General features: G+C 51.3%; 8 protein-coding genes across 8 annotated transcripts; 6 read left to right on the forward strand and 2 right to left on the reverse strand.

Annotated features, from left to right (window-relative positions):
* Window positions 1-953: 953 nt before the first annotated feature.
* Window positions 954-1,409, forward strand: PG985_003428 (uncharacterized protein; the record flags this gene model as incomplete). The annotated part of the gene is made up of 1 exon (XM_066823197.1): window positions 954-1,409. One exon carries the CDS (start codon window positions 954-956, stop codon window positions 1,407-1,409), a length of 456 nt encoding a protein of 151 aa, XP_066690629.1.
* Window positions 1,410-4,581: 3,172 nt separating this feature from the next.
* On the forward strand, window positions 4,582-6,054 carry PG985_003429 (ankyrin; the record flags this gene model as incomplete). Its single annotated transcript, XM_066823198.1, has 2 exons — window positions 4,582-5,908; window positions 6,032-6,054. 2 exons carry the CDS (start codon window positions 4,582-4,584, stop codon window positions 6,052-6,054), a joined length of 1,350 nt encoding a protein of 449 aa, XP_066690630.1.
* Window positions 6,055-7,141: 1,087 nt separating this feature from the next.
* PG985_003430 (uncharacterized protein) lies at window positions 7,142-8,530 on the forward strand (the record flags this gene model as incomplete). The annotated part of the gene is made up of 4 exons (XM_066823199.1): window positions 7,142-7,680; window positions 7,752-8,033; window positions 8,099-8,244; window positions 8,313-8,530. 4 exons carry the CDS (start codon window positions 7,142-7,144, stop codon window positions 8,528-8,530), a joined length of 1,185 nt encoding a protein of 394 aa, XP_066690631.1.
* A 205-nt stretch (window positions 8,531-8,735) lies between these two features.
* On the reverse strand, window positions 8,736-10,526 carry PG985_003431 (uncharacterized protein; the record flags this gene model as incomplete). The annotated part of the gene is made up of 1 exon (XM_066823200.1): window positions 8,736-10,526. The coding sequence occupies one exon, from the start codon at window positions 10,524-10,526 to the stop codon at window positions 8,736-8,738; it is 1,791 nt and encodes a 596-aa protein (XP_066690632.1).
* Window positions 10,527-11,384: 858 nt separating this feature from the next.
* On the reverse strand, window positions 11,385-12,681 carry PG985_003432 (uncharacterized protein; the record flags this gene model as incomplete). The annotated part of the gene is made up of 3 exons (XM_066823201.1): window positions 11,385-11,793; window positions 11,845-12,388; window positions 12,489-12,681. 3 exons carry the CDS (start codon window positions 12,679-12,681, stop codon window positions 11,385-11,387), a joined length of 1,146 nt encoding a protein of 381 aa, XP_066690633.1.
* Window positions 12,682-13,660: 979 nt separating this feature from the next.
* PG985_003433 (FAD binding domain-containing protein) lies at window positions 13,661-15,454 on the forward strand (the record flags this gene model as incomplete). The annotated part of the gene is made up of 1 exon (XM_066823202.1): window positions 13,661-15,454. One exon carries the CDS (start codon window positions 13,661-13,663, stop codon window positions 15,452-15,454), a length of 1,794 nt encoding a protein of 597 aa, XP_066690634.1.
* Window positions 15,455-15,672: 218 nt separating this feature from the next.
* PG985_003434 (uncharacterized protein) lies at window positions 15,673-16,188 on the forward strand (the record flags this gene model as incomplete). The annotated part of the gene is made up of 1 exon (XM_066823203.1): window positions 15,673-16,188. One exon carries the CDS (start codon window positions 15,673-15,675, stop codon window positions 16,186-16,188), a length of 516 nt encoding a protein of 171 aa, XP_066690635.1.
* A 676-nt stretch (window positions 16,189-16,864) lies between these two features.
* Window positions 16,865-18,957, forward strand: PG985_003435 (Tryprostatin B 6-hydroxylase; the record flags this gene model as incomplete). Its single annotated transcript, XM_066823204.1, has 7 exons — window positions 16,865-17,267; window positions 17,342-17,524; window positions 17,616-17,959; window positions 18,030-18,166; window positions 18,221-18,504; window positions 18,587-18,688; window positions 18,770-18,957. The coding sequence occupies 7 exons, from the start codon at window positions 16,865-16,867 to the stop codon at window positions 18,955-18,957; spliced, it is 1,641 nt and encodes a 546-aa protein (XP_066690636.1).
* Between the last annotated feature and the right edge of the window lie 538 nt (window positions 18,958-19,495).

Genomic DNA, 19,495 nt, shown 5'->3' on the forward strand with positions numbered 1-19,495 from the left:
TCGCCTTTAGAACCAACCAGGCGGGTGACAAAAAAGAATTTCCCGCGAATCCTTTTAATAACTTTAACAGAGCATAGCACCACCTAAAAGGGAAAGGAAAAATTAGAAAAAAATAGTTAGAGATAATTTATTTATTAAAGTATATTCTAATATTTTTTCCCTATATTTTATAATACGTTAAGTATTAATATAACGGTCGATAAAATAAAGGGCATATGAGGAGTACTTCTATATACGCCCTTTCGCGGTAAATTCTTTTTTGTCACCCGCCTGCCAACTGCCCTAATAGTCTCCACTTCGCAAGAGCTTATCCTCGTTAACAATGGGTTCTGGAACCAGATCAGCAGCTGCCCTGGCGAGGTTTGCCCAACTCGCGCTCAATCCGCCATCAAAATTCATACAAGCAAACCAAGCAGCTTGCTATATCTACCGTTACGCGAGACTCTATTGAAGCTCAATGGACATTCAAGGAGTATGCTACAAGAAGATCAAGCAAGTTGCCCGAGCCGTTTTAAGTAGACATCCGTAATGGCTCACACCAAGACCAGATCTACATTCCCTGCAGCCCTATTGCATAGATGACCTTGCTTTCCTGGTCCATCAACGGCTAGATGAAAATATAACAGCGAGGGCTAGTACTGTGACAACTACATGACGACGCTGGAGATCATGGCGTTACTAAACCAACCTTTGGTCCCATATTTATTAATTGGGATAATCTACAAGGTTCCATGTTGAGTGAAGTAGAGTGATGCTTTATCGTCATACAACTAACAGAGAAAGGGGATGCCCCATCTGACATGAGACTGACCTCATTACAATCCAGATATATCAATACCAACTAGTACTCTATAGTTATACATTTGAGATCTCGGGAGTAACCGAAAGCGATAACAAAAATTATTATATTGATGCATACGCAGATGTATTTGCGCATATAGAGATATTCGAATATGCTCCTAAGAACACTCCGGCACCAAGCCACCACCAATCAATGGCGTTGTACCCTACAACATCGCCGCCCCCTGGTCCAGTCCGCTGTCGCTGCTGCCATAACACAGCGTCGCCTATTCTCCCTCTCCAGAGCGCTCGCTACAGACGTCCTGGGCAAGACCAAAGTCGATCAGACGCGCGAGTCCAATGACCCGGCCGGCAATAAACAAGAGGCTCACCAGACACAAGCCCGGCAAGCCAGCGAGGAGGAGCAATCACAACAGCAACAGCATCCGGCCAAACAGCCCGATCCTCAACCGAATCCTAGCAAGTCGACGGGTATCCGCGAGGAGGGGCCTGGTGGCGAGATTTCGGGCCGCGGTGCAGAACCGGGACACGTCTACCAGGACGAGGACGTGCGGGAGCGCCAGGCGCAGCGCGAAAAGTTGAGCACGCGGAAGGCACTGCCTCCTTGAAAAGAAGGCAGGCTATGATACGGCCATCCAGTTTGAAGAGCTGGTCGGCCTAGTCTCGTTGGGCGATAAGGGCGCGGACATGGCGTGCATTCATTAGCCCTGGTAGCTTAACTTTTGAACTGAACCTATTGCGCCGACTTAGCGTGAAGTCCCACAACTGATGGTGTCGTCTATCATCATGCGCTGCTGGCAGCTGGTGAGCGACGTCCTGCAAATGAACCCCCATCTTTTTCAGCCCCTTCTGTGTCAAGGTCATCCGCGCCATCCTATTGACATCGCATTCTGGAGACGATATTTTTGTGTATTGGGCTATTGGTGCTGCTACTTCAGAACGCGATAATCTGCCTTCGATCTACTGCTGCTGCCGGTAATGGTGGCGGTGTTGCTGCTGATGATATTTCTTCTTTTGCTGTGCTGCCGAGGCTATTCATAATCCTGTGGTCGAACTTCGCTGAGTGCTGTCGGAAACTACTCTGTCCCTAACAGACTCGGCTACCGGTGCATTGCCCCAATCGGTTTGATGAGGCGGCGATACGGGACTGACTTCGGTCAAGCTCATGGGCTCTGCCGCTGTTGCAGGCCGGTAGGGTGGGCGGGCACTGTTTCGCATGTCTGGTATGGGTGGCGGTGATGTTATTATATCGCACAGTTCGGTTGCTATTTTAGATACGGTGGCGGCGGCGGCAGTCTGCAACGAGCAAGGGGCTGTTGTCGGTATGTCCTTGAGAATGTTTTAATAGAATTGCCAACTATTGTCCAACTTCGTTGAAGGTTAGCTCCTGTAAGTAGAAAAATATTAATTGTTTATATACTGTTAAAGGATGGTTCTAAAGAGCTAGGCCTAAGAATAAATAAGGTATGTTTTTATTAATAAATAGAAATATATTATTAAGGATAATTTATTAATTAAGATTATAAATAATAGTATTTTACTTAATATAAAAGTAGTTTAAAAAAGTTTTAAAATGTTATTTAATTAAATAGCTTTACTATTAATTAAGTAATAAGATTAACTCTTTTAATATTTAATTATTAACTTACTTAATATATAGCTATATTATTTTTACTAAGTAAAAAGAATAAGATTTAAATTAGATTATAATAGTATTATAACTAATAGTAACTCGATTTTATAATCCCTTTATACTTTAAATAACGCTTAAATTTAAAAAGTTTAATTTAAAAGAAATAAATTAAAAGGTAAAGTAAAGTAATAAAATTAATAATAATTATTTTATTAAAATATTTAATAAAGTAGCTTAATTATTTAAAATAGATTAAATATTAAAATAACTTAATTAAATATATAAATATTAATTTATAAATATAATAATAATAATTAATTAATTATTTAAAGATTATTTTTATATCTTTTTTATTAAGTGTTTTTAATTAAGCTTTAAAAGAAAAGTAATTATATTCTTATTATTATAACTATATTTAAATTTAATTTAATTATAATTAATAAATTATTTTTATTTTATTTCTTTAAATTTAATAATACTATTAATAATTTAAATTTTAAATAATATAGAATATTAAATATAATAAATATAAGTTTATTATAATATTAATTTATATAAATTAAAGTAAAGAATTAAAAAATAGTTATAATATTATTATAATTAATAAAACGGTAATACCTGGGATTATAAACGCTTTATACTTTATAAAACTCTTTAATATTATTTTAATTAATATAATAATTAATAATAATTATAAAAAGCTATTAAAACTAATAGATATATTCTTTTAATATACTTTAAAACTTAATTTTATATTTTTTATAAATTTATAAAAAGAAATTTTATATTATAATATAATTTATAATTTTAATTATCGCTTTTTTATATTTAATTTTTATATTAATATAATATTTATTTAAAAGATTAATTATAAGGTATAAAAATAGGATAGATTTTATTAGTTTTATAAACCGTTTTTATTTTTTAAAAATACCGCTTATATTAATTTCGATCTTAATAGCGTACTTCGATTTAATAAAATGAATACTTCCTATTTATCTTTAGTATATAATATACTATTTAACTGATAACAATATTAATTTATTAACTTAAGTATTCCTCTTTTAATTAACGATATGTTTAAAGAAGTTATTATAATAATTAATCTATTATATTATTTTTAAGAGGCGATTAAATAGGATAAAGGGAAAGGAATTTAATTAAGGTAGATTATAAATTAAAGTATTTCTTTATAAATATATATAAAAGGGTAAAAACTTTAACTTTTTAAATAAAGAAGCTTAAGGATTATAAAAATAATAATATATTAAAATATTTTATTAATAAACTTAAAGTATTTATATAATATTTAAGAATTGAAAAATTAATTAAGGATTAAAGAAAAGATAAGATTAATTAAAAATAACTTTATAAAAAACGTTTATAAATAAAAATAATAAAATAAATAGATTATAATTAATATTAATAGGGGGAATATTAAATTTATAATATAAATAAATATATAATATTTAATAAAGACTTAAGTTTATAATATTAAAGTTATTTAAAATAATAAAACACGCCTATTTAATCTAATAGTTAAAACACTATATTTATAATTTTATAAATAATATTAATATATTTTTAATAAATTCTTTTTTTAATTTTTATATTTTATATAATATTTTTATATATAATATAATTATTATTTAAATTTAAATTAATAATAAAGGCCTCGTTTATAAGAATTATAATAAATATAATATTATTAAATTTATTTATATAATAATAATTTAAGGTATAAAATAATATATAATATAATTAATTTTTTATATAATTTAAAACTTTATCTCTTTCTTTTTATTTTATAGGTTAAAAAAGGGGTTTAAAGTTATATAATAAGATTTATTATACTTTTTTTAAAAAATTTTATTTTATGAAATTTTTTAAAGTTATTTAATATAATTATTAAAAATTCTATTAATATATTATCTTATTATTTTTATTAATTTATAATTATTATATAATTATTAATTAATATTAAATTAATTATAATATAATTATATTAATAAATTAAAGTTTAATATAATATATTTATTTACTTTTCCTTCTTAGCTTTACTATCTTTTAACCTTACCTCCTATTCACCTCTAAAGTGTAATCTTGTTTACCCTCTTCCCCCACGATACTACTTCTTCTCCCTAAGCATGCCGAGACTTTCTTCGTACAAGGAGCCTTCAGACCCGCGCCTCGTCGATAAGGCATATGGTTACAACCCGTTATTCGACATTCTGCGTGCCAACGACGTCGAAGCACTGGAAGAATACCTCGAGGAGTTTCCCCCAAGTGACGACAAGGTACCAGGAGGCGTCGGTGATATATTCGAGGAGGCCATCCGATTTGGGAGTGTCGACGGTTACCAGAAGCTTGTCGCGTACCAGAAAGCCCAAGCCGCCGCCGGCTCTGATCTACTCTCCCCTCCGTACAAGCCGCTATGGCATGCATGCTCGTACCGCCAGGTGGACATGGTACGCCATTTGCTCAGTACTCTAGACAATGCAGAGGCCGGCATCTCAGATACGGTCTACTCGGGATATACACCACTGCTCTGTGCGTGCTCCTGCCTCACCAATCTGGACACAGATTGGTTGCGGAGGAACCAGGTAACCCCAGCAACGAATCTCCGCTACAGTGAAGAAATTGTGGATTTGCTGTTGGACCGGGGCTCCAGCGTTCAAGATCGCTACTATGGGCGCTACCATGATGATCCTCCAGATGGAGAGGAACCGGAACTATATGAGACTGTGCTAAGTCTGGCCATTACCAACGCGGGACCGGATCTCGTCCGGCGCCTTATTGACCTGGGCGCACCTCTACAACTGCCGTTGCGGTTTCCGGGGGAGCCGACAGTCAGAGGCGCCACGCTAATGCACATCGTGGCCACGTACGCCAACGTCGAAGCCATAGAGATTCTCTTGGGCATGCCCGAAGGGCGGGTTATGCTGACCACTCGCGATGGAGAGGGGCGCCTGCCCCTCCATTGGGCGTCTGGGTGTAGTCACCATGATGTATTCGAGAGGCCAGTCTACGACGAACAGACTACTGCTAGCCGTGTCGCCGCCACCCTGAAGCTGCTACTCCCGCACTCGCCCGTCAATGCACCCGACAGCCTAGGGAACACGCCGCTCCACCACGCTGCGCAGAGGCTTCCGGGGCGCCTCGACACGATTCGGGTCCTGCTGGAACACGGCGCCGACCCCAGCCTGTCCAACAACGCCGACGGCGATACGCCGGCTCACGTGGCGCCGCGGAGCCAGCTGTACCTGAACGCAAACCATTGGACGGACATGTCTCAGGAAATTGAGAAGGCGTTTGAGTTATTCGAGAAAGCGGCCAACGGCGGCAATGCGAAACTGCGCGATCGGCCCAATAACGCGGGCATGACGCCGCGCGGACTCCTAAATGAGGAGCGGGCGAAGCTGGAACAAAGGGTTGCGAAGAGGGCGGAGCGATTTGCGAGAGGAAGAGGGGGAGGTAGAGGGGGGGGAAGGGGCAGAGGGAGCGGGTCCTGAAGGAGCGCGATTGGGTACGCCACATGACGGTGCAACACATATCAAGCAACGAGTGAAACGGGGATCGCTTTAACACTCCGGCAAGGCTCTGCTCAAGAGCGTCACTAGTCTTGCCGTGGCGCGGGCTCGGTCTTGGATACTCCAATATCTGATGCGAAGACAGCGCCGACATCAACGCCCGCGTGGATAGCACGGTTACCACAATAGAGGCATCCGTGACGTCACGTTACGACTTACACATCGCCCATCAAGGCCACATCTTTGCGTGGTGCATTACCTTCTCGAGAGACCCGGGTAAATATTCATTAATTGCAAGGGAACAAGAGTCCATCCAATATTATCTTCAAATACAAAGAGCTGTGCAACATGTTTTCTATCCTCTAGCACTTGTACTTTGGGGGTCCCCGGACTTAGTCGTACACGGTACACCTGATTTACATCACAAGATTGTCCCTGCCTTAGCTGACATGTGGCACACGAGTAAGGCAAAGCTAACATTGCCCAAGGTGGCAGGTACCATGGCTGATGGGCGCCGAATTGAACCTTCTTCGGGGTGAGGAAAGCTCGTTTCACCAGATCAGCCACCATCTGAGTAGGTTTCTTTCAAGCACTGCAGAAAGAACATCTCCCTCTTACACCATCGTAAACATCCACATATGTGTTTCGCCCTCGTAGAACATTGCATGCGCTATTACACCTCACACGGCGAAATCAATTGCGCAATGGCTGGCCCTGGCCTTGGAGCTGACAGCACTGATGATGCTACGGTAAGACCCTGCGTCCGTCTCCGAGCTTTGACATACTGAAGAGGAAGGAAGAGGCTGGGGGACTATTGGAAAGTTAAGCGACGATGTCGCAATCCATCAATTCCTGCACCAGTCATTCACTTGCCGGATATTAATGCATCAATACCATGTGGACTACTGTGGGAGCAGCAGTCTTCCCAACCTTGCTTATGTCGTTGTCTGGGCGGTTCAGAACTTTGTATCACGGCCCGCATCCCTTGGGCGCCGGACGCTCCTTCACGGCGTAGGCTGGAAGGCAGCACTAGTTGTTTGTCTCGTCGTCTGCTATCTATTCCAATATATAACGTTGTCGGCCTTGTGTTTTATCCAACTCTACGTCCATACCTTCTCTCGCTCTCCTCTCTTGATGTCAAGGTGGCCACGCTGCGCGCCTCCCATCGTCTCTTGTCATGCGAGCAATCACCACCCTTGCCTTGTTGACACAAGTCGCTACAGCCGCAAGCATCGATCAACTGCTACCCTCAGTTCTAACACGCGCGCAGAAGAAGGATGCTGCTGCTCCGCCCATAGACAACACGCAACCGGCCGGCGTCAACCTCATCTCCCACAACCACACCTTCACCACAAAGTACCTCGGCCTCCAGCTCGCCGACAACAGCGCCAGCCACCGCGACCTGGGCTTCACGGGCCAGCTAGGCGGCAAGTGGTATGCCGTCTACGGCGACGTGCTCTGGTGCGCCCCGGGCGTGACCGACCCGGCCAAAGACAGCCCCGGTTTCCACGGCATGGTGCGGGATGCAATATCGCTATGCACCGACAACCCGCTCGTGGTCCACGACCTGCACCTCGACAGTGCGGGGGCGACAGCAGCAGTTCGTCCCCTTCAACGAATCTTGGGGCGAGGCCAGCGACTTTGGGTTCGGGGGCACGAGTTTGGTCGAGGTGGACGGCGCGACCAATACGGGCGGCGTCTATTACCTTATAGTAAGTAATTTAAAGGCTTCTCCCAAATCGCCGCCCCCATCACTACCCTTCCGCGAAAAGATCATTGACATGCAGTGGCCACCAGAACGGCAACAAAACCGGCTACGGAGGTGCCGGCATAGCCAAGGTCCAGCTGGTAAACGACACGCCCACCGTGACCCAGCGGTACGGCAACCGAGGGTATTGGTGGGATGCCAACACCACCGCCAGGTACGGCGACGTTGCCGCGTATCGAGACACCCGATCCGAATACATCTACGCCTGGGGCGGTGCCCCCATGGAGATTACAGACTGGGTGCAGAGCGCCTACGTCTATCAATGTCGGGTCAAGGCCACCGACGCATTTGACATCACTAAGTAGGTGCCACTGTAAGCCCACCGTAGTTTGTCGTACGGCATGTTGCTGATGATGCCTGGTATAGGTATGAATACTGGTGGGGCCGCCAAAAGGGATGGAGGAGCCAGCTTCTGACCACCTTCACGGCCGAGACGGCGGTCATGTGGATGAGCGGCCAAGGACAGGTCATGTGGAACAAGTATCTCAATTGCTACGTCTTCGTTCGGCTCGGTAAGTTTCAAGCATACCCGAACGAATCCACGATCCCGATATGCTTACCACATCACCTACCTGAACAGGCTCATTGAGCTACGATGTCCTCCTTCGCACTGCGCCCCTGCCCGAGGGACCCTGGTCAGACGACGTCAAGGTATTCACCGCCACCCCCATCGGCAAGGACGCCATGACCTATGCCGGCGTGGCCCATCCGTACCTCGACCCCAGCGGCAGGAGCATGGTGATTTCCTATACCAACAATAACAACATCGAGGTCATCAAGGTCACGTTTGACCAGTAGGGCGCATGACGACTCGGGCATGGCAAACAATCAGGGACCATATCAAGCTCATGTATATACACTAATCTTTAAGCAACGCCATAATGGAAACCAGCAGACTGTGGCTGGGAACAATGATCCTGCACTTTATTTCCTCGACCGAAACGTTCGCTACAGATTTGCCACTGATGGAAATTGATCCGGGATTATGGACCATTGAACCATATCATATCCCTTCATAGAACCTCCATTTGCTCTTGAAATCGCGATGGAGCTCCTGTTCCAACAGCAGCGCCCGCAGCAGCTCGATGGGCATCATGTTGGCCTTCAGTATCCGATCGTGGAACACCCTCTCATCCGGAAACAAGCCCTGGCCGACCGTCTCCTCCCGCAACTTCCAGAGCTGCAGCGCGCCCAACAGGTACCCGGCCTGGTAGAGCGGCCCGTAGTCCCCGTTGAAGCTCCGGCGCACCTCGCCCTCGGCCGTGGCGCGCTCGTGGCCCACCCAGTCGACCAGCAGCTCGACGCACTCGCGGGGCGTCATCTGGCCCAGATGAAACTTGAGCGAGAAGACGATGCGGGCGCAGCGGTGCATACGCCAGAAGAGCGAGCCGACGCGGTCCTCGGGCGACGTGAAGAAGTCCCCGCGCGCCCAAAAGACCATCTCCCAGTACAGCGCCCACCCTTCGACGTAAAAGGGCGTCGTGAACAGCCGGCGGTAGGGCCGGGCCCGGTCGGCGACGAAGAGCTGCAGGTGGTGGCCCGGGATCATCTCGTGGAAGGCCGTGGCTTTGGCGAAGTGCCGGTTGTTGCCCCGCATCGACATGAGCTTGTCGGCGTGGCGCATCTGGGATGTCGGATACGAGACCTGCAGGTACGTGCCCCCCAGGAAAAAGGGCGATACTTTCTGCGCCGCGGGCGACAGCATGTACATCCGGATCGCCTCCTTGGCGACGGGCGGGACCGAGACGAGCTGGTGCTTCTCCACGTACGCCGTGCCCTCGTCGACGAGCGACTTGATGAATAACGGTTGGGCCCCGGGTGGCTCGACCAGGCCCTTGACTTTCTCGAGCGCGTCGCGCCACGCGTCGCCCAGGCCCATCTCCCGGCTCGCCTTGATCATCTCGGCCTCGCACCAGGCGTACTCCTTTTCGGCGAGGCGGATCAGCTCCTCGGGCGAGTAGGGGATCATTTCGGCCTCGAGCTCGGCCAGCAGCCCCTCGCGCCCGATGGGTTCGCCCACAATGTCGTCCTCCTCATCCCCATCTTCTTCATCGTCATCGTCATCGCCGTCACCGGGCTTCTCCGGTTTGGGTTTGACGCCGCCGACTTTCTCGCGGACAAAGGCCGGCAGGACCGCGAGCGCGGCGTCGAGCCGGTCGTACGGCTCCCGCACCCACCAGTCGAATAAGGGGTCGTAGCCCTTGTAGAACTCGTACATCTCGCGCAGCTGGTCCCGGATCTCCTCGATGGTCCGGGCGGCGCGGTATCCGGCCGCTTGGGAGTACTTCTTATCCTTCTTGCCGTCCGACTTTTTCTCGCTCACCAACATCTGGCGGCAGCGCCGCACCTCCTTGACAATGACATCGAAACTGCCGGCGACTTCTTGCGGGTCGATGGCCCGGACCTCCATGCGCGCCTGCACCCAGTCCCGGATCGGCGCCGCAAAGGGCTGGACGAAGGGGGCAAACTCGGCGTCGCGCGCCCGGTCCAGGTCCAGGGCCCGCCGGGACCGCTCCAGGTAGTTCTGCAGGAGCAGGTAGTCCACCTTGGCGTCCTGGTCGTAGGCATCAAAGGGCTGCTGGCGCAGCGCGTCGAGCTCTTCGTCGTAGAACCGGGCCAGCCGCTCGTGGCGCGCGGCCGAGGTCGGGAACTTGTAAAAGGCCTCGAGATCCGAGCGGTCGTGGCCTATGCGGGTGATGCGTTCCGCGATGGTTTCCTCAGGGAAGGGGGAGGTTGTCGCCGACGCGGCAGTGCATGCGCTGGACTCGACTGCCACCCAGCCTTGGTCAGCCATCATGGCGGTTGCCTGCCCGCTCTACTGCGTACCCAAAGATAAATTGTCTGCGTTCGGTAGTCAGCCACAGGGCAGATGAGCTCAAGTGTTGATATGTGTGGAATTCACAAGATTTGCATTGGCCTCTTCAAGCTTCTCAGGTAAAATGTCTACTCAAAGATAGTTGACAGCACCCACAACGGTGGCGACGCACCCCGACAATGGCGCCGCGGGACCTAACGATCCCTACCTCGACCCATGACGCGGGGTTCGTCCCAGCAACCGAGCAGCTGCCCCTCCTTGGTGCTTGGGGTCACAATCAAGACCATCTGTGTCTCCATCCACACTTGAATGTGTTCCACTCACTTTCAGGCATTGAAAGAGGTTGGAGGCAGAGATTCCTTGATAAGACACATGCCGTTTTGGGTTTCTACGGAATCGACGGTCGAACTCGTGGCATCCCGCTATACTACTACATCAAGCGACCGCATGAATTAACCGTCTTGATGATTATTCCACTCACTCCAGGGAATAACAGTGGAATAAACCAATACCACTGGAATGATAGGTGTGAGTGTAAGTCACGCAACAAGATGCCAGTATAGGTGACCATATGAGCGCATCACAGACGTTCCCTTTGGCTTGAATGCGAACGAAGAGCCACACAATGATAGGGATTTCAATGATGAGGATTTGGTAATTGTAAGGTATGGTCCGAAGCCTGAAAGCTAAATACTGCCGTGCACTATTGTCACGCTTCAATAGATCCTCTGTCGCGGTACCCCACACCTCCGCGGTACGCAAACCATGTCCACTACCACTGAAAACACCCCTTGCCGGCCGGGCTTGTCCGTTTTTACCAACCCGTCCTTATCATAACTATACACTGTCCGGGTTAGAATAAGAAACATGGTATTCGTCGCTCCTCAGAATCCCCCCTTCGGACTCGGACAACCTCCGGCCCTTGGTTTCGCCGGGTAGCTTGACGAAATTGCTGCCGGCTTCGGACCGGCCACTGCTGCTTTGGCCCGGGATATCTCGAAGCTTCACCACGCGGTCCTTGGAGCTTCGCTTTGAGGACGAAAAAGAGCCCAGCCACTTCTTGACTGTGGGGGCGACGGGGATACGGCCGATTAGCGGGCCCAGTGTCGGCATGCTGGCGGCCAGGATGCCCAGCCACAGCTCGAGGTGGCTCTGCAGCGCGAGGAGGTACGTGTCGTAGACCAGGTCCGCCGGCTCCACGGGCACAATAGTCGAATGCAGCCGCCAACACATGATACCTATGACACTAGAGGGAGGTCAGTGACATGACTTACGGACGGCGGGGGAAAGAGCTTACCCGGCTCCGAGAGTGAACATGATGGTGACGCCAATCTTCTTGATGACGGGCATCTGCAGCTTCCAGACGGCCGGCAGCGGCAAGATGATGACGGACAGATCGAGGGCCAAGTTGACGGCGACCGAGGCGACCTCGTGCACCTCGCGGGGGCGGCAGTTGGTGACGGACCGCACGGGGTCCCACGCATCCGAGACGTGGTCGCACTGGGTCATGAAGAAGGTGATGAAGACGATGATGTAGGCGGTGTTGAGCCCCACCAGCAGCCAGACGAGCCGCCGGAGCAACACGTTGTGACGGAAGATCTCCAGGTACAGGTAGAGGAGCGCGATCTTGCAGGCGCAGGTGGAAATGGTCCAGGTCCAGAAGGCGGACACCAAGAGCTGCAACAGCAAGCCAGAACGGCACAAGTTAGAGTGGAAAAAGTGGAAAGGGGGAGATTCCGACAGAACGGAAAAGGGGGGTGAATGACTGCCCACCTTGATGGTTACTGAAATCTGCGGCCATTGCAGCGACGCGGTTTTTGCGCCGAGACCATTATGGATAGCTGTTGGGATGGGTTCAACCGAGTCAGCCAAATGTGTTCTTCTCACGCAGGAGGTTCAAACGGCAAGAAAACAAGATGGAATGCAAGATGATGGACGAACCCCAGAGTGTGGTCCCCTCCATGGCCAGCAGAGCTGCGACGGACAGAAGGATGACGCCGTCGTCAAGACGGAAGTCCCTGCGCTTCACCTTGAAGATGACATAGAAGCGCAGCCCGAGGACGGCAAATATCACGAAGGTGAAGACGGCGATCCAGATGGCTAGGTCGCGCCCATGGGGCGAGACATAGGACATGGCGGCGGTCGGTGGCGGCGACGGGTGGTGGCTGATGCCGGAAGGGCGGGCTTCGCTTGCACGGGTTCAAGTAAGCAAGCAAACAACGGCAGCAGCAACAACAACGGCAGCAGCAGCAGCAGCAGCAAGATCGCCCAGATATTCTGCCCAGATCAAAAGAAGGCTGGATGAATGGTTCATTACTGTCTATGTACAAAACAAATGAAAACGCAGAGAAGTCAACCGACCACAGGCACAGCCGGGAACCCTCTTACAACTGGGGGACCAGCGTAAGCACACGTACGGCGCAGGTCGCAACCCAAGAAGATCAATCTGCGCCGCCCATCATCAGCACGACTGCTGCACCTCAACGTACAGTATAGGCATAAGCCGTCATGCTATGGATCGTCGGATGGGGGACTATTCCACAGACAGATTTGTAAGTCCCAAGTCCGTCATTGAAGAAAGGGCACAGCCAGGCAGGTGCGTGAGATAAGGTAACCCTACCTGCGGAGCACTGCATACAAAAATAGACCTGTCTGACCACCCTTCCCGCAGGTGGCGTGCGGATAGCAGGAGCTGGGCCTGCTGGGTCTAACCGAGACGGTAAGGTGGCACAGGGAAAGAACATTCGATGTTGTATGCACCTCCTGCCAGCTTCGTATCAGGATCCGCGGAAAGGGCGTCCCCACACCCTCTCCATCCCTTCATCCCTGTACTTACATATATTCTACTTAGCTATGAATCCTCCCCGCGGCCTCAGCTCCCCAACACGATCTAGTCACGTCGTCTCTCAGCTAGCACTCCCGTCCACCTCGACATCGAACGAGGACGCCATTCACCTCAGCTCCAGTTCTATTGATCCTTCGCCCTGAATCCTTCCAAATCCTTCAATTCAGTTAATTGCCTACTCCGGTGGCATTCCAGGGGAGACCGGTCCCTTCCCACGTGGCTATAACTAACCGCAGCGCGCATCCTGTCGAGGTAACCTTCCGTCGCCATGTCGGACCAACAGCAACCTCAGCGCCTCCGAGACAGAGTCGCCAACATGTCCACCCGTCATCTGCTGGGTCTCCTGACCTTGGTTGTCCTAGCCGCCGCCGTGGCCGTGGGGAATCTCAAGCCCCGCCAAGGCGCAGACTGCCTGTCTATTCCGGGCGATGCGTCGTGGCCCAGCCCAGACGTCTGGCAGCAGCTCAACCGGACGGTGGACGGCAAGCTCCTGGCCACCATCCCGATTGCTGCAGTGTGTCACCGCACCTTGTTTGGCCAATCCAACCGCCTGTTTGAGCAAGCTGCATGCGACGTCCTGCGAGACAACTGGAATTTCCCGGAAACCCATCTGCCCTCCTCCTCGTCGCCCATGGCCTATCCCTTCTCCAATAATTCCTGCAATCCCTACCTCGACCCCGACACGCCCTGCACCCTGGGGTCGCACGTCGTCTACAGCGTCAATGCCACCAAAGTATCCCACCTGCAGGCGGCTGTTGCTTTTTCCAGAGCCCACAACGTTCGTCTGGTCATCCGCAACACCGGCCACGATTACCTTGGCAAGTCGACGGGTGCCCATGCGCTCGGCGTCTGGACCCACCACCTCAAATCTATGCATCTGATTGAGCACTACAAGAGCTCCCGCTACACGGGCCCTGCGGTGCGCGTGGCTGCGGGCGTCGAAGGTATTGAGGCCTACACCTTCGCCCATGCCCACGGGCTGGTCATCGTCGGCGGCAATTGTCCCAACGTGGGCCTGGCCGGCGGCTACATCCAAGGCGGCGGGCATGGACCGCTTTCTTCCAAGTACGGTCTGGCTTCGGACCAGATCCTCGAGGCCGAAGTCATCACGGCCGCCGGGGACATCGTCACTGCCACCCCGGACAACAAGTACAGCGATCTTCTCTGGGCTCTGCGGGGAGGCGGCGGTGGTACTTTTGGCCTTTTGACCTCGGTTACCATCAAGGCGTACCCCGATCTGCCCGTCTCGTCGGCTTCATTGGCCGTCATGAACGATGGGACCAACGCCGATGCCATCTACGCCTCGATTGGCCCGTTCCTCCAGAAGACACTGCCCGCGCTGGTGGATGCGGGTGCCTTTGTCGTATGGGTGGCGGGGCCCTTTGGCTTCTTGATAAGCCCCGCATATGCACCCGATCTCACGTCAGCCCAATTGGACGGCTTGCTGCGGCCCACCCTCGACACCCTCAAGCATGCCGGTCTACAGTACCAATACGCGTCGGCCCAGAGCCCTACCTTCCTGGACCGCTATAACGAACTGCAGAAGACGTCGAGCTGGAACGTATCGGACTACAACGTCGCCGGCCGCCTCGTGTCGCGGAAGGTCGCGACCGAGGACACGGCCAATCTCGTCGAGGCCATTCGCTACATCAGCTCGCGGACCATCATGTCGGGCGTGAGCTACAACCTGCAGCAGGGTGGCAAATCTGCCGGCAGCGATTTCAACGACGCTGTGAACCCGTACTGGCGCAAGGCGCTGTTTGGGGTCTCGGTGGGGACGGCCATCAACTACCAAGACTGGCCCGCCACGCTGGCGGCACAGGACGAGATTACCAACGATCTGCTGCCGCAGCTCGAGAAGGTCACGCCCCACGGCGCGGCTTATCTCAACGAAGCCGACTTCCAAGCCAAGAATTTCGAGAAGCTGTTCTACGGCGACAATTACCCGCGACTGCTCGCCATCAAGCGCAAGTATGACCCCAAGGGCTTGTTCTATGCCAAGACGGCCGTGGGCAGCGAACAATGGAAGGAGAAGTCGGACGGTCGATTGTGCAGGTGCTGATTAATGGTCGAGAGGGGGAGGGGGGCCAAAAAGGCGTGTTAGTATTGGCACTCTCAGCATGTAGGTACAGTACATACTTACCTCAGTTTACACCCCACTGGCATCCGTATATATTTAGAGGAAGTCTTCTGGACTTCAGAATTTGCAAAACTACCACTGAACCCCCTCATGTGTCTCGTGTCTCTGTGACTAAGAAAAAGCAACCAAAGACGGGAACGATGACCTACACCGTGGTGGCCTTGAGACGGCGCAAGGAGGGCACCACGCCGGCCCAGTTTCGTGCATACTACGACAACACCCACGTCCCACTGCTGCGGTCGCTTTCCGGATCACTGTTTCCCCTATCGCATACTCGGCACTACGTTACCAGAACCCAGGAGGCGACGGTGGTTTCTGCTCCCAAGCCGCCGGCAGAACACGCCAACCATGATGACAACCAGGACCCGCCCCACCCCAGCCATCAAATTGCGGCGCAGGCGGCACAGGAGGAGACCTCGACAACGGCGGCTGGCTATGTCCCTGTCGTGTACAAGGGAGCGGCCGACGAGATCAACTACGACTGCATCACCATGATGGTGTGGGAAGACCAGGCGGCCTTCGACCGGTTCAAGCAGGTCTTTTACAGGGAAGAGGTGCATGCACGGGTGTCGGAGGACGAACGGGCGTTCCTCGACCCAGATTTGCGCATCACCTACGCTATCGAAGAGCCGGCAGTCACCCTCCGACCTTCCTAGCCAAATAAGGCCAGGGAAAAGGGGAGGCGCCCTCTCTCTCTCTGGATGCGGCAATGTTGCTGCGCCGTAAAACCAGGCAGGGCAACTTGACTGGCTCGGGTGTAGCAGAGATCCGCCGAAGGCTGACATGCATGGTTCTTCTTCCGGATGAAAGATTGCGCAGTATCATCTGTGTACGCCGGTCCCGTTGGGTGGCGGGCTCCCCCAATCTACCCATCTACCCATGCAGTGTTACCCCACGGTTGCATTTAGGGCGACAGGGCACATCACAGTGTGGCAATGCCGAATCCACACTGCTGGTGAGGTAATATCATATGTGATATTTGCTATAGTCTGCATTCGTCCCCAGTTCTCGTCTGACATGCAGCGAGACCCATCCACTCTGATCGCCGTTATACCTCATCACCCAGCTTGGCACGAACGATGTCAGGTTCTTCTATCTGCTGCATGCTACGACATGCAGTCCCGGGAGAATGCGACCGAGGAACCAACACCATGTGATAGGCATCAGGCAATGGAACAGATCGGGCTGGGTGGATGGGAGTGAGCTGTTTTGCAGTTCTCCCAGGCATGCCTTGAAGTAGGAGCTGCCAAGGGGCAAGTCATACATATCAAATTTCAAACCATTACATCGTCCAATCTGAGTGAGACCTGACCAAGAGAGTTGATGACGATGATGATGCTGTATCATGTTCTGCTCCCTGCTCTAGCAGGTTTGGTAGCTCACCACGGCTTCTTCATCCATGGTGAATGGCATCTGAGGACGGCCGAGATCATCGGCACCCACCTCACCCTGGCCGCCCTCACCTTCAGTGCGCTCTTCTACTACGTCGGAAAGGCCAGTGTCAATGCTCTGGTCCCAGCCTCGTCGACCACGGCGGTGATGGCGGCCGCGTACCTGAGCGCCCTGTTCACGAGCATGACCGTCTACCGTCTCTTCTTCCACGCCACCCGCCACTTCCCCGGGCCCAAGCTGGCCGCCGTGTCCAAGTTCTGGCACATTTTCCACATCCGCGACTCGCGCAACTTTCTCTTCCTGGAGAAGCTTCACAAGCAGTACGGGAATCTCGTGCGCACAGGTATGCCCGTATTGAATTCCGTAGAAACGAGAGGGTCGAAGAATATGAACCCCTAGCTAACATGTCGCGGATAGGCCCTAATGAGATTACCATCTTCCACCCGAGCGGCATCGAGCTGCTGGATGGCTGGAACAACGAAAACACAAAGGACGTCTGGTACGATGTGCTGAAGCCTCGCAGCTCAGCCATCTTCACACGCGACGAGCTGGACCACAAGCACCGGCGCAAGGTGTGGACGCAATCGCTGTCCAACAAATGTAGGTGTCCCTCGAACCTGCCAAGAACTCTGAGTGAGGGCACGCCCTCCCCTTTTCCCTTTTGCGCCTAACCCCCACGTGTTCCATTTAGCCATGGACTCCCTGCGCCCGCGCATCGCCGAGCAAGCCCACGCGCTGCGTCGCTGTATCGAGGAGCACGGGGGCCACCCCGTCGACCTCGACGAAGTCATGTCCCTGTTCTCCTTCGACGCCATGGGCGAGGTCGTGTTTGGCGAGGACTTCGACCTGATGCGGACGCACACAATGCTGCCCGTCATCCGCCACCGCGACCGGGCCCTGGCTTTGTTGGGTCCCATCGCCGACGCCATCTGGATCGCGTGCCTGGCGTTCGCCGTGGTCCCATTCTACGGCCGGGTCAGGGACTGGTTCCGCATGGTCGCTTTCTGCGAGGAACGCATGAGCCAGAGGATCAAGGTGCGTGCAGCCAGCCCCCAAGAAAGGGGTGTGCTCTCAACTGACCAAACCCCTTTTCGGATTCCAACAGAGAAAGGAGGAGCATACGAAGAAGGACATGGCTTCCTTCTTCATTGAGGAACACGAGAACCTCCGCGGCGAACGAAGCGTGCGAGGACGGGACCTGCTACTAAGTGGGACTTCGGTCTCTGCCGTAGTCGCTGGAAGGTAAGCCTGGTGGTGCTTCTTCTTCTTCTTTTGATTACACCTAACGCCCGATAGCGACACGACCCGCGCCTCGCTGATCGCCATGTACTGGTTCCTCGCCAAGCACCCCGAACACGTCGACAAGATCCGCGCCGAGATCGACGGGGCGGACACCAACGACGCCAACGCCCTCGCGCGCCTGCCTCACCTCAACGCCGTCATCAACGAGGTCCTGCGTCTGGTTCCGCCGGCCATGACGGGCGGGGGCCGGCTTACGGGCCCCCGCGGCCTGATGGTGGACGGGGTCCTGATTCCTCCGTACACCAAGGTCACGGCGCCCAAATATGTTATTCACCGAGGTATGTACTTGTAATGATCCGGAGAATGTCTGTGCTTGCTTGGAGATGGAGCGCTAAGCGGTTATCCCTTGCGGCAATCTAGCGGAATCGGCCTTCCAGTACCCTGACGAGTTCATCCCCGAGCGCTGGACCACGCGGCCCGAGCTGGTTCGCCAGAAAAACGCCTTCGGTCCATTTTCCTTTGGTAAGTTTTCTTGGGATCATCCCTTGGGGGAAGCGGTCAAGGAAGACTGTAGTCAATTTGGATTGCTGATGTTTCTATCAGGCACGCGACAATGCATTGGCAAAGCCGTAGCCTACGTCGAGCTGCGTCTGACCACAGCCATTTTGGTGCAGCATTTCAACATTCGTTTCGCGCCCGGATATGACCCGGGCAGTATGTGGTCGGGAATGAGAGACCAGGTCACGGCCCAGCCTGGCCCCGTACTTTGCGTATTCGAGCCCAGGGCCTGAAAGTACACCGCAGGCAGGCAAAACAGGTGGTGGGGGAGGGGAATGGGAAGCCGGTTCCGGGAGATCGGGGGTGAGGGGGGCCATGGAGGTGGGGGGCAACTTGATTGGTACTCGTTGCTGGTAGTCTTGCAATTCACATCCTCAATTCACATCGCCAACTTGTAACCTGCATAGTCCTGCAGTGTGTGACACAAAGCTTCTCATAAATTACATTGCAACGTCTTGGCAACGTAAGCTGTGCCGCTCGTCAATCCATCCCTTGCAGCGTCTTCTGCAGTGATTATTGAGTGTCCCACTCACTTAATGAGCCATCATCTTGTGCAACCGTCAGCCGGTAAATCAACATCGAGCTGCAAAGGCCTTCTGTGCCACCAACCAACGGTCAGATTGGTTGGGGGCCAAACGGCCAAGGATACGCAAGCCCAGCGTCTGGCCCCCTCGGTTCGTGTCATCCCGCTACAGCCTTCTTGATCCCAGTTCTTTCACCATGGCCTGATAAAGCATTGCGGCGCGACTCTGGTCTCCCGCTTTTCAACCC

Source organism: Apiospora marii (assembly GCF_038362585.1).
Source record: "Apiospora marii strain CBS 49790 chromosome Unknown utg000002l_segment0_segment0, whole genome shotgun sequence".
Lineage (NCBI taxonomy): Eukaryota > Fungi > Ascomycota > Sordariomycetes > Amphisphaeriales > Apiosporaceae > Apiospora > Apiospora marii.